This window comes from Rhamphochromis sp. 'chilingali' (genome assembly GCF_963969265.1).
Source record: "Rhamphochromis sp. 'chilingali' genome assembly, chromosome: 14".
In the NCBI taxonomy this organism is placed as follows: domain Eukaryota; kingdom Metazoa; phylum Chordata; class Actinopteri; order Cichliformes; family Cichlidae; genus Rhamphochromis; species Rhamphochromis sp. 'chilingali'.
Genome location: NC_137941.1, coordinates 15,072,211 through 15,085,579, shown reverse-complemented (window position 1 = coordinate 15,085,579; position 13,369 = coordinate 15,072,211). Strand labels below are relative to the sequence as shown.

General features: G+C 39.4%; 1 protein-coding gene across 5 annotated transcripts in view; it reads right to left on the bottom strand.

Moving 5' to 3' along the window:
* Positions 1-6,198: 6,198 nt before the first annotated feature.
* galnt13 (polypeptide N-acetylgalactosaminyltransferase 13) overlaps positions 6,199-13,369 on the bottom strand; it is a 37,276-nt gene continuing 30,105 nt past the window's right edge. For 2 of the 5 annotated variants that reach the window (XM_080902673.1, XM_080902674.1), the window contains exon 12: positions 6,199-9,191. In XM_080902673.1, the coding sequence (XP_080758799.1) occupies positions 9,051-9,191 (141 nt within the window). In that variant the 3' untranslated portion in view covers positions 6,199-9,050. Of the gene's footprint in view, positions 9,192-9,213; positions 9,383-13,369 lie in introns of those variants that run through there. The other 3 variants (XM_080902670.1, XM_080902672.1, XM_080902671.1) reach the window with 2 other exon arrangements.

The window sequence follows — 13,369 nt, the reverse complement described above, 5'->3', positions numbered from 1 at the left end:
TGGCTTACTAACAATGACTCTTGTTAATGCTTACATAGTAAAATCAAAATTCTAAATGTGTGGAAACTGTGGCAGAGTCAGTGATACTGACAGACAGATATAGAAATTGGCTTTAAAAGTTTGAAAATGTAAGTTAGTCCATTTCAAGCAGGGCTTCGTTATCAGATTCAACCAGCTGCCTGACAGAGAGACAAGGTTTGAACACTTTGTGAACACATAAAAAAAAAGCATTCACCAATCAGAGAGTAAGAGTAGGGAGATTTGAATCCTCATCAACTGTTTGTCTGAAATGTGAAATGTGCTCGCCCCTCCTTTCATAAAATTGCTTGCATAGCTCAAACTGTAACTCAGATCAACCTGGGTTAAAAAATCATGAATCCTCTTGCCTTTATTTTGCTTTGTTTTTTATTTGTGTGTGTGAGCATGTGAGTTTAGCCCATGATTTTCATTGAAATGCTGCCAAATTCTAGGAAGTAGAGAAGAGAAATGTTTCATCACTCATCCAAGTGACTTCCTCAGTCTCAGCTGACTGCGGGTTTCCCTAATCTTATAAACAGTACATTTGCATAATGACCAAACCTAGCACCACTGACTAACAGCATTGTGAGAAGGTGAAAGATGTACCCTCAGGCTCCCTCCTCAATTCAGAGATGGTATGCAGGAACCTTTGAAACTGCACAGTCCTGGTTACTGGAACCGTTTGTCATTGTGTACCTTTACTTTCATGTAATTCACAACAAAAGCTCCCATTTCCACATGGATTGATTTCAGGTTAACTTGCAGCCACAGAGACAATTACAAAGAAAAAAGATCATGCAGTGTTAGTAAGTGTTTTTTATCCAAACATGCAGAACTTATCAACTGTAAGGGAGTCTATAGAAACCATTAATTGAAGCATCATTCAAGCATCCCCAACCCTGCAGACACGCTTCCTTAATTCTGCTCAGCACATACGGTAGGCCTTGTCAGTGACAGCTAAATCCAAGAAAGAGGTTAAAGTCCGGGCTTGTTCTTGTCACACACCAGGAGGCAGCTGATGTGTAACTCTGTGCACTAAATTGGAATATATGCAGATAAGTTCTCATCTAATAATGAGAGAATTTTAAAAAAGTAGTGCATTTTGCTTCAACAAAGAAAAAGGGGTTTTCTCCACCAAAAGCACTTCTTCCATTTGCCATCTATAACTAGCGCTTTCCATGCAGATGTTAGTTATGCAACAGCTAGTGTCATGTGTTAGTCAGTGATCAGAAATACTTTGATGATCTTCTGTAACCCATTTCTTAAAAATAGCCTGGGCAAAACCTGATGGGCGGGTGAGGATGGGATTGATTTATTAATCTAATCAGACCAATGTAGGACACTAGATGCATTTGTCCCCCTCCCTAAATCAGCTAGGATAGCACTTGAGGTTATTCTCGGAAGATCAGCCATCATGTCAGGCAATCTTCTCTTATTTTCTATCTTCCTTTATAATCTCTACAATCAAAGACAGTGCAGGGAAAACCGCCTCAGCTTTGATGCTGGCTTTGATGGATTTGTTCTTCTACGCCCCCCACAAATTTACGACTTCCTCACTAAAAATTCTCTGTAATCTTATTTAGCTGCTACAGTATTGATTTCTTGAATTTTGAACAAGCAATCCTCTTCTTATAAAAGATGTGTGCTATGTCTTTTCTCCCTGCAAAGATTAGGCTTTAACATGATCTGAAGCATGCTGATTGGATGCTGAAGCATTATCAGACTCTCCTCTATACTTGGCATGTAATGTAAAACCATGTGGTGGATAAGAAGAGCAGCATCTCTAAACAAAAGGGCACCCTGGGAGTGCATTCAATGAGCCCATGGGGCAATGCCCTATTTTGCAATTTAAAAGAAAAGGATATATTGCAGACACAAACCATACACATAAACTGAACGGCTTCTTCCTTTGCTACACCTCTGCACCAAGTTTCATGACATTCACCTCAGACCCACCTCAGCCCTTGCTTTGGTGGAGAAATGGGAGTAAAGCAATTGGGTCACAATGTGGTGCCTCCAAGGGACATATGAAATTGTCAGCATCTTGTGGTAATCAAATGACATTACAGCTTTTTGTCAGTGATTGAAAGAGATGGCAACATTTAACCGCAAAACAAACTATCATACCTCTTACAGCTACGCAATCATAGATTTAAAAAGAGATAAAAATTGTAGGTACACTGAACAGCAAATGGGAATATTATTCTGCGTCTGTTGGTTTTTCTGTCCCTAGCTGAAGCGAGACCTTATTAGTTGTTGCCTGGGTCAAAAATAGCATCTGAACAGGAGTGCTTTGTCGAACAGCTCCTGGAGATTGATGATTGATTACCACACAATTACTGCTGAAAGCAGCGGGGCCCTTCCTCCTAATCACTGCTTTCGTCGTAAAAAGGAGATTATCACATAGGAGAAGCTTGTTAGAGCCACTTCCTCCCTGAAAATCAATAAAAATTACTCAAGAGATGGCAAGCATACATCAGAAATGTCTCAGTTGAATCCCTAGGCTGGCTCTGCACATCTACAGGCAGGTACTGTACATTATTCTCGGTATGTGTGGGTGTGTGGGTGCCTCCTGTGGCAGTGGATGTTACCCCATCTGAGATATTAGCCTCAAACTATGTCTAATTAAAGCTGCTTTCCAACGTAGGCGCTCTGGAACTTTAGGTCCCCTCAACAATTAAGTGCAGGATTTCTCCTTTGGTCTCAAGCGAGGCGAAAAGACACATTCAGAGGTTTGATTATCCCCTCTCTCTCTCTTCTACTACCCATTATTGGATTCACTTAGTTGATGGAAACCTATATATAGTGCAGGGGAGAGCCAGGCAGACCGGTATACAATCAAGCAAACTGCAGATACTTGGAGGGATAGGACACAAAATGTCCAGCCTTGGATTTGAAGTCAGGGCACGAAAGTGTTGAGTTTCTTGTCATGATGGTTTAATGGAAACGGGTTAGGGAGACTATCAGACTTAAGGAGACGAGGTTCAATTGCTCCTGTTGCGTCCTTGGAAATTCCACCAGGATGGGCTCAAGGAAAAAAAAACAACAAACAAAAATGAGCTTTTCTATAAGCAACAGTAGTCATGATTTAAAGGGGAAAAAAACTCAAGTTAATGCTTGGATTTACCTTTAAAAGGATGGCATTTACCAACCTTATTAATAGCACTATTTATAATAACCCACTAAAACACATTTATGCACTTCAACACAATTATTCTATTGTTCATACTGTTACTTTTGTATTAACTATAACTAACTGCAACACACAAGACACAATTTAGTGCACACAAATCACACACTATCGTCTTTTATTGCCACATGTAGCTGAATGCACTGCAGTAAGTCTCACACACCGGTGCTGCAACTTAAATATTTCCTTTGCACTCATTTGATTTTGCTGGTGACACAAATACTACTGTAAACCTAAAGGTACTTTTATAGTGTGCATGCTTGGCTTCTGAATGAATTCACGTTTTTGAATAAAACATTAAATAATTCCCTTGTGTTTTCTAAACAAACAGTCTCAGGAATAATAGGGACTTTGTTGTGTAAAATGGGGGAATTAGACATGGTGTAATATGGTCTTTGGTCTCTAGATAAAACCACCTATTTATACAGTATTTCCTGAGCATAAAAAAGACCATGTTTTAAATAGCGGAGAACTGCAGAGTCTTCATCGTGAGGATGTTCTACCTTCCGGAGCGACAGAAAGCTGCAGACAGCCACAGATAAGGCTTCCATTAGGGCTATTATTTTAAAGCATCTCACCCCTTAATGGACCCTCCTGGTGTGCCCACAAACCCGCTATCTTATCCTCACAGGGCCCGTTAACCAGCCTGGGTTTCACTTCCTACAGGTGTGAAACTGTCTGAAACCACAGTCAGTCCCCTCAGGGCAGCTGCTGGGAGCGCTGTGAGGCACTGATGTTTTGTCAGCCCCACAACAACAACTGTTAATACCTCTGCAGTGGGCACCTTAGAGAGCTTTGAGAAATACTGATCAAAAAGCTACCATAAGTGAGGACAATGAAAATGCACAGTATATCTGCTATGAGTGTTTATTATTTACCCACTATGTCTAATGAGACTTTAGGCACAAATAGTTTTTGTTTCTAATTTTATGCTTAAATGGTTATTCTTTCTTTTATTTGATGAAAAAATGAAGACTTACACCACTCTCCTCACTGTACTTTAAATGCGAAGCTGAGCAGAAACAAGGAACATCAGCACACCCAACACAGTCAATATTCATTATTGGTCTATTTTTATATTTTTTGTACAAATATTTTTGCATGGACTTTGTTCTGGATTGCACTTCGAGCCAACACATCTCTATGAGGCTGTCAGGTTTTATTCAAAGCCCCTCCTTGAGCCTGGTTCTGCCAGAGGTTTCTTCCTGTTAAAAGCGAGTTTTTCTTTCCCACTGTTGCCAAAGTGCTTGCTCATAGGGGGTCGCCTGATTGTTGGTGTTTGTCTGTATTACTAGGTCTTTACCTTACAGTGTTAAGTGACTTGTATTGACCATTGTTGGGATTTGGCACTATATTAAAAAAATATATATATATTTTTGCTGGATTAATGATGCTATACCCAACAAGTTAAAAAGTTAGCTTCAGAGATTCTTTGTTTCATGTAGATGTGAGAAAGGTGTTGAGACTCACATACTTGCTAACATCATATCTAATCAGCCAATCACAGCCAGTGAATTTAGGCATGCAGATAATGACAGGATTATCGGCTGAAGTTCAAATCGAGCATCACCTAGGGGAAGAGATGTCATCTGAACATGGCGTTGTTGTTGGCGCCGGGTTGGCTGAAATTACTTATGTACTGGAATTTTCCCACACAACCATCTCTGGGGTTTCGCGAGAATGGATCGAAAAAGAGAAAACACCAAGTGAGCGGCAATTCTCTGGTCCAATGTCAAACTGGAACATGACAGTTCATTGTACTTAAACGGCCTTCATAGGCACCTGGTTACAATCTAATATAGCTCATGTGGTGGAAAGAGGCAGTTGCATCATTGATGTGCAGAAAACAAATCTATGCAATAGCAAATTCAATTAGTTCGCAAGGCAAAAGTGGGTACTAGTCAAGCCTAACTTACTGTATAAAGTGATGAGTGTAAGGATGTTCGTCAGCATGTTCAAATCGTTTTCTAATTCCTACGCTCTGTGCTAACAAAGAGTGGCAGCAGATAATATTGTGCTGGATAAAAATGCCGATTTCAAACACATTTGCAGTGAGGAAGGTGTTTTATGCCATTTTTAGTCGTTTTACTAGTTTTTAGTTGGGTGACTAGACTGACACCAGCTGTTCTTGAAAGTATTAACATGATTTGCTATGAAGTCTATTATGAAGCCTGATTTGATAGCTATAATAGAAGAAGTTGGAAATGCTACCTTGTGTTATATCATGGTGGCCACTGGACTGTGGGCAGCACTTTGGAAATCCTGGTTCCAATCAATAAGCCCGACATTTATTGAGTAAGTCATCAAGCCTTTTTTTTTCCTGATTCCAGCTTCTGAAATGTGCAGACTTGCTGTTCAGACAACTTTGCCTGTAAGAGGTTTGAGTATAGAAAACAAATATTAAAAATATATGCTGTCCTTTTCAACAACTTAAGGCTTCAAGGCTAAGCCGTTAAGTAATCAACTGAACAAAAATCAGAAAAATGAATGAATATTCCAAATAATAATTAGTAAAGTTGTATAATTCATGACGTCCAGTGTCTGCTGGGTATTCTGCTAGCTTTATTTTTTCAAAGCTTTGCTCAAAAAGAACAATTTTGTGTCTCAGACTTTTTCAGAGTCACCTGAAAGGTCGAGCCTTCTGTGATTAAAAGCACACAGAATAATGACAAACTCCTTTACACATAAAGCAAAAAACCAACAACTAACATTCATTACAATGTAACTCTTATAGTATCCTGTTGTATTGGTGTTTTTTTCTAGCTCATAATAAAAGAGACGGTACAATTTGCTACATTTAAAAAGGACAGAGTAACCCCGGGTAATGAGATGTACGTGAGGCCTTAAAAGCTTATTAATCAACCGTATATTTTGGTGCGACAAGCTGTCAGGTGCTCAACAGTGAAGCTAATCATTATTTTATGTTCAGAAGTTTTATTTTTTCTACAAAAAAAAAAAAAAAAAAAAAAAAAAAAAAAAAAAAAGCGAAATGTACAAACAGATGACAAATGTGCAACCCACACATTGAAACATTACATTCCTGTTCTAACACCATGCACTTTAAGATAATGAAAAACAATAAATGTGTGTGCGTAATATCAAAGAGGTCACTGATTTTCAATCTGAATGCCAAGCAGGCACCTGGCATCAGTTCAGTATTCAAGCAGCATGGGCAGTATACCCCACCGCTCATGTACTTAGTCCTTCAGATAGTCTCCGAATTGGTTTTTGTGGGACCAATGAGGATTTCCAAAACACAGCACAATTTCAAAACCCACAGTCAGCACTGTTTTTATTACTTCCAAATCTATCACGTGGTTTCGTTTAATCATCATTCAGTATGTTTTGCAAGAATATTCCAGTTTTACAGCATCTTAGAAAAATAATTGGTTCTGTATATATAACAACAATGGTGCTAGATACATCTGAACAGCATTATGTACAATACAATTTGTTTGCCGAATGTGGTGAAAGATATCTGTAAAGGTAACGATGAGTACTGATATACTTCATATTCACTTAATGCAATGATCAAGACTTTGTATCATTTATTTATGAGATATGGTAATTATTTAATATCAATAAGCTGCAATATTTTATCTCAAACCATCCTTTTCAAACATAAAACGCCTCAACCATCCAAAATCACTAAAAACCAAACATGTAACAACTTTTATAAGGAAAGATTTGCACCCGGATATGTCATGATATCTCCTATGGAAAGAATTTGAAATCATATGGAAACAGACTTAAAAATAATCTTTTTGATGTAATGATGTTTTGATAGCTATAATATTACAGTGTGATTTTCTCAAAAGTACCTGTTAAAATCTACATTCATTCAAAATGTATCACTTGTATTTCTAGTCCAAAACCAACATCATATTTCTCATCACCTGTAATAGATTAACTTCCTTGATGTAATTCCTGTTGGAGTAATACGGAACATCAACAGCTGCGTCAGTTAACAACCGACCTGGAATTTCAAAGATATGTTTCAGGTATAGTGCTGTGCAAAAGTCTCGAGTTGCCCCTCATTTCCTTTTGCTTTGCTTCCAAAGTAGTTAGAGTTTCATGCAATTTTTAAAGTGGTCTTGAGCAATAATTATCATTTGAATCTTTAAAATTTTGTCTTTGGACATTGACTGCTTTTTTTGTTGTTGTTTTTAATTTCAGACAAGTTCTTGCACCTGACCATTTTCAGACTAATGTTTTGGGGGGATTTTGCATTTTCTTGGGGGGGGGGGGGGGGTATCTTTAGGCGCTTTGTTATTAGCATTCTGTTGCAAAAACATTTTCCCCACAATTTCTTTAAACCAAGACTATGAACAAAGGCATTCAGGAGAGAGGTTCAATAGTGAGTCTCTATAGCCATCTGTAAAACAAGGTGGCGGCTTTGTCATGGTTGTGACTGCAATTCAGCCACTATTACTGGGGGATCTTCAAAACTCATCAAAATTGATCAGATTTAGATCCACCATCCCCAAACACACCGCCAATGTAGCAAAAACATACCTGGATAGAAAAGCACACAGTGAAACACTGTCAATCATGGACTGGCGTCCCCAGAGCCCGGATCTCAACATTAATAAAGCAGTGTGGGATCAACTTGACAGAATGGAAAGAAAGGCAGCCAACATCCAAAGACGACCTTTGAATGTCTTTTAAAAAGCCTGGAGAACTATTCCTGAAGACTTACTTATGGAAGTTACAAGAAAGCTGCCTAAGAGAGTTCAGGCTGTGTTGAAGAATACTAAAAACTGATATTTTTTTTAAAGCTCCCTAGAATTATACAAACTGTTTTGTCTTATACTGCATCTCCATGTATGTTTGCATACTTCAATAAAGCACTGCAAATATCAAGAAGTTAAGGGTGGCTCAAGACTTTCTGCACAGTACTAGAAACTTTAAAGAGATTAGTACAACTCTTTAACCAAGTTTAAGGGATCTTCATAAAAATGGCACTCCTCTTAAGTTAAACTGTAACAACTGATATGGGTGTCAGGGCTTCAACTGAAATTTGATTGTTCAGTTTGTTAAGGTTGGGCTTCCGTTTTCTCTCGAGCAGATTTATTACCACACGGTCTCATGAAATGTGATAAAAAGACACGTCCTAAATAGCTAATGCTACAGTGGGCTTGATAAAGAAGAAGGAAAAGCATTTGTAGGTTATACAGGGCTACGACTTTATCCCTTCAGTAAATCACCTTAAGAGGGTAACACCTATCAGTGCTGATCTCCATATGTTAGTCAACAGTTGCAGTTAAAATGACCACCATTCTGCTTCAAGCATAGACACAGTAGACACCGACACGAAAAGAGAATGAGCAGCAAACCAGCTGTTTTCTTTTACAACTGTACCTATAGTAGATACATCAATGCCTGTCTGGATACAGTGGTGGTTATAGAATCTCAACCATTGCAAAGATACGTCTCAGAAAATGACAAATGGTCTCCTGTTTATGTTTTTCCAGAAGCTAATCAGCAGTCAGTGCAGCAGATTCACAGCTAGCAGGTGTCCATCACAGTGTGACTCCTTTGATGTGAGTGTTTTCCATGCACGACCCGATACGTCATTATCCTAGTTCAGATCTGTAAAAGTTCCCAAAGCTACAGCTCATCATATTTTTAGAAATGCAGGTGCCAGTGCAGTTTATCCTCAAACCTGTGTTGAACTGTAATACGATCAAATGGAAGAAAAGCCGCTGCTGCCCAGTTCTCTGCACTTCTTGGCCAGGATGTAAAAGCAAGAGGTGCATGATGTGTGGTAAGAGCCATCTGGTGAGGGTAAGGAAAGCCAGGACTGGTTGGGTGGAGAACGACAGAGGACTGAGGTGAAGAGTCAGACGCTAAGGGTCATGTTACGGAGCAGCCACTGCTGGGAACGGCTGCCATTGCAGTCTCTCAATGTGGGGACCATCTTGTCGTCCTCAGAGGGCATGTCCAAGCACTGGTTGCTATTCACATGCAGCAGAGTAAGTCGCTGGAGAGAAAAGATGAAAAAACAAAACAACAGGCAGTTACAACTGATGTAAATATATACGCATGACATTAAACAATTACAAGTTGAAGACCAACCTCCCCTGTGTTTTACAGTCATGTACTCTCAAAGATGCAGGTCATCACTGAGGGCATCAGTGTCAGCTGCCAGTGCCTCACTGCTTCAACTGTGGTCTGAAGAAAAGCTGAATCTATGCGCATCACTCAAACCAACCCTCAGATTCATTTTAACTACCAATTTCCCAAATTTCAGCTTTGTTGTACCATTGACCCAGTAAATAAACTTAAGTCTGTGCCTGCACCATTTATTAAAACAATAAAAACAGAATGACAAAATAAGGAACATAAAAAAGGGTTACCCCTCATACAATACATCTCTCACTGTGAAACGCTGTGGAAATCGAGGCTCCTGTCGGGGGAGAAACTTGTCATTGGCACTTTAACAAAAGGATGTTTCTGTGATTGACTGAGCTTCAAAAGCATCAACCTCTCTAGAGCCAACTCCCCCCCACATTCAGTGGTAATGGGAAAAGGAGTTGTTTTAATGTTAAAACCACTGCAACAAACTCGCTACAGTGTTTTCAGTTTTATCACTATGTTTAGGTTTGCAAACCAAAGAGCTGAAATGATAGCGATGTGAGGTGATAATAATGTTTGTTCCTCTGAGTGACCCTTATCACATACATGTGGTGATCTGGTCCATTCTCAGGAACAATAATAAACAGTTTTAAATATTTATTTATTCCAATTATTAAAATAACCTAGGAAAAAGAGTTTATTGTTAACACTGCAGCTCATTATATTTACTTTTTGATCAAAGTGCTACAGTATAATAGGCAGTAATACTGCTGGTGCTTGTTAGCACTGACCACATCACGATTATTTATTCAACACCATGCTTGGGATAAACTGTGTTTTTATTGTTAATGCGACACATTATAGCAGCATCTTTTTTCAGAACACATAAGTAACCAGGGATCACGAGGAGAAGAAAAAGTTTACAATGTGACATTAGTTGCAACAAATATCTCTACCCTAATCAGTACACCACAATGATCGCCTCTCAGTTGCAAATTGTGTAAAATCTGATAAAAATTTTCCATTTTTGTTACTATGGTTGCTGTAGCTCAGGAGGTAGAGCAGATCATCTACTAATCAGAAGTCTGGTGGTTCGATATCTGGCTCCTCCAGTCTGCATGCCGAATATCCTTGGACAAGATAGTAAATCCAAGTTGCTTGTATGGATGGGTGAATTAGGCAAGTTGTATAAAGCACTTTAAGTGCTCAGTTAGAGTTGAAAAAAACCTATATAAGAACCAGTCCATGTATTAGCAGTGTGTCACAAAAAAAAAAAAAAAAAAAAAAAAAAAAAAAAACACAATTTGTTGCCATTTTTCAGCTGATTCAAAGACAACACAGTTTGACAGCATTAAATTTTTTGCACCAACAAGTAGGGATGGGTATCGTTTAGGTTTTATCCGATACCGGTGCCAAACCGGTACTTTTGAAACGGTGCCGGTGCTTAAACGGTGCTCGAACCAGTGCTTAAAGAATGGAGAACACAAAATTGGTCCAAAAACCTCTCATGTTCAGCTGTTTTTTGTAAAAAGATAACAATGTTAGCCTTTTCTGCAGCTATGGGGCATATATGGTATCACTCTTAGCTGGAAGCAGTGCTTAAACAATGGAAAAAATACAAACTTTGTCCAAAAAACCTCTCATGTTTAACTGTTTTCCACTTTTTCTTTGGTCATTTTAGCCTTTTTGGCCATGATGAAGGGAGTATCTGCCATCAAACAAGAAGACAGCCGCATGTAGCTATGATGATGTTTGCTAGTTCACCTTACATGCATGTCAGAGATTTACAGTTAACAAACAGTCAGGTGAATAAACAACACTGAGACACTTGATACTGATAACGTGTGGCACGGGTGAAACTCAGAGAGAGTCACACCGAGCTGCAGTATTCGTTTATTTTTATAGTAGCAGGGTGGGACAAGCATAGCAGTTTCCTTTAATTTTGCATACGTGTGTGTGGGTGTATGCGTCACTAAGTTCGTGTGTGTGCTAATCTCTTTGCTGTAAATGACACGGGGTCAGCTTCCTGTTTCTGCGAACAAAGCTGTGGGTGTTGTATCTGTGCAAAGGAGCAAGTCTTTCCTATAAGAGTAAAATATGAACATATACTTTAATGCAACATAAAACTCATAAAAGCGTTTCTTCCTTAACAATGCATTAATGTAATAACGTGGTTAGCCTACTCAACGTAAATTACACACGGACAACATTAAGCTACTCACGCAGAGAAGAACGGCTGCTGCTGCATCATCATCCGTCATCATTTCTGCTACACTGGCAGGGCTAGGGGCCAGGACTCTATTCTTCGGGTTTTTGGGGGATATTGCTCCGGGTCCGATAACAGGTACCACACCCGCAGTAGATGTGCACGGTGTGAGGTCTCGCAGCAAGCTATCAAATAGGGCGCATTTCTCAGCTTTAGAAAAAAAACGCTATGCGTCGCCAGGTGTTTCATCGGATTTGAGGTGTTACCTCCTTTGACAGTATCACAGTATCAGCTTAAAGCACTTGTTGCAGGCTGCTGAGTTTGCATCTTTTGCTGTGAAGTACAGCCAGACTTTTGACCGCTTCGCCTTGGGCATTTTTAATCTGTAGCTCTGCTCTAAAAGAACGTAGGTACCTGGACCCGCCTACTATCCTCGGAAACGTAAAATGATTGGCTAGAATCTAAAGTGTATCACAGCTCAGGAAATAAAGCACTGAAATAAAGCACCGTAATAAAGCACCGAAATGTGCGCTGCTTTTCGGTCTGGTTACTACCGTTTATGTCAGAACCGGTGCCATCATGGCACCGGACACCGGTACCCATCCCTACCAACAAGGTGATTTGTAAAGAGTTATTAGCAGAAAACCTGCCATATTTGAGCAGGGTGTGCAGTGTGTCCTTAAAATTTGAGGAAACTAGACAAGTGAAGGACAAAAGAAGTGGCTACAGCAGATTCACTGTATTTGTCGTGTCCTTATAAAATAGGGGGGGGGGGGGGGGGGGGGGAATCCAGCAAAGACCTGACACAGAACCAGAGAGATGTATCTGGCCATTGAACTGATCCATCTCTTGTTCACTGACACATCATAAGAAATTGTTTGAAATTGAGGCAGAGAAGATAAAAGGCCAAGACATGCCAAATTATATTTATAGAGTGATAAATCCAGTTTAGAAAATTTAGGTTCAAATCATCATGAACAGAGGAGTTCAGGAGAAAGGTACAACAGGGAGTGTCCACAGTTATGTATTAAACATGGCGGAGGATCGGTCATGGTTGGGGGTTCAATTCAGCCAGTGGTGCTAGGGACCTTGTCAAAATAGATGGAATTATTGACACCGAGAAGTAAAGTCAGACTCTGACCCACCAACAACTATAAGGCATCTGATTGGCAGCAGCTTCAGTTTTCAGCGTGGACTCAAACACACTGCAATGCAGTAAAAGCACGGAACAAAAGAAGAGCTTTGACTGTCCTTCAAGAGGCCTTGAGAATTATTCCTAAAGACTACTTTAACACAGAGTGAACTGTCTTAGGCAGCTTCCATGTCATTTTTTAAAGTATAAAGTCAGTAACACCAAATATTGACTTTCAAGCTCATTGCAATTGCTCAAACTCTGTTGTTGCCTTATAAACTGTATTTCTATGTATGTTTGCACGTTTTGAGAATCACTGCACTTAGTTCCCTTTTTCCTAGCAAAATATAAAGAAATAAGAGGTTGCTCTAGACTTGCACAGCATTGTATACCAGTAAAAACACCTGTACAGAACTAATGAAGGTGTGTAACTGCAAAGCTTATCATTATAGAAGTATTTTAATAACCTTACATTTCTCACAGTGGCTTCATTACACATCACAGGCCAAATATGCCATCATCTGCTAACTAAATTGACCGTGGGACAAGTTGGATTGGGCTCTGTCTAACTGGGCTCAGGTGACAATGACTGATTAACTGGCTTTCTTCATGAAAGACATTTTAGTAAAATAATGATGAGTGAAAACCATTTACACTCTCAGGGATCTGGTACTGTGCATACTGGCTCACTGTCACTGCCATAGCTCATCAAGACACTTAAATAGAACAGGGTCCCCGTTAATGT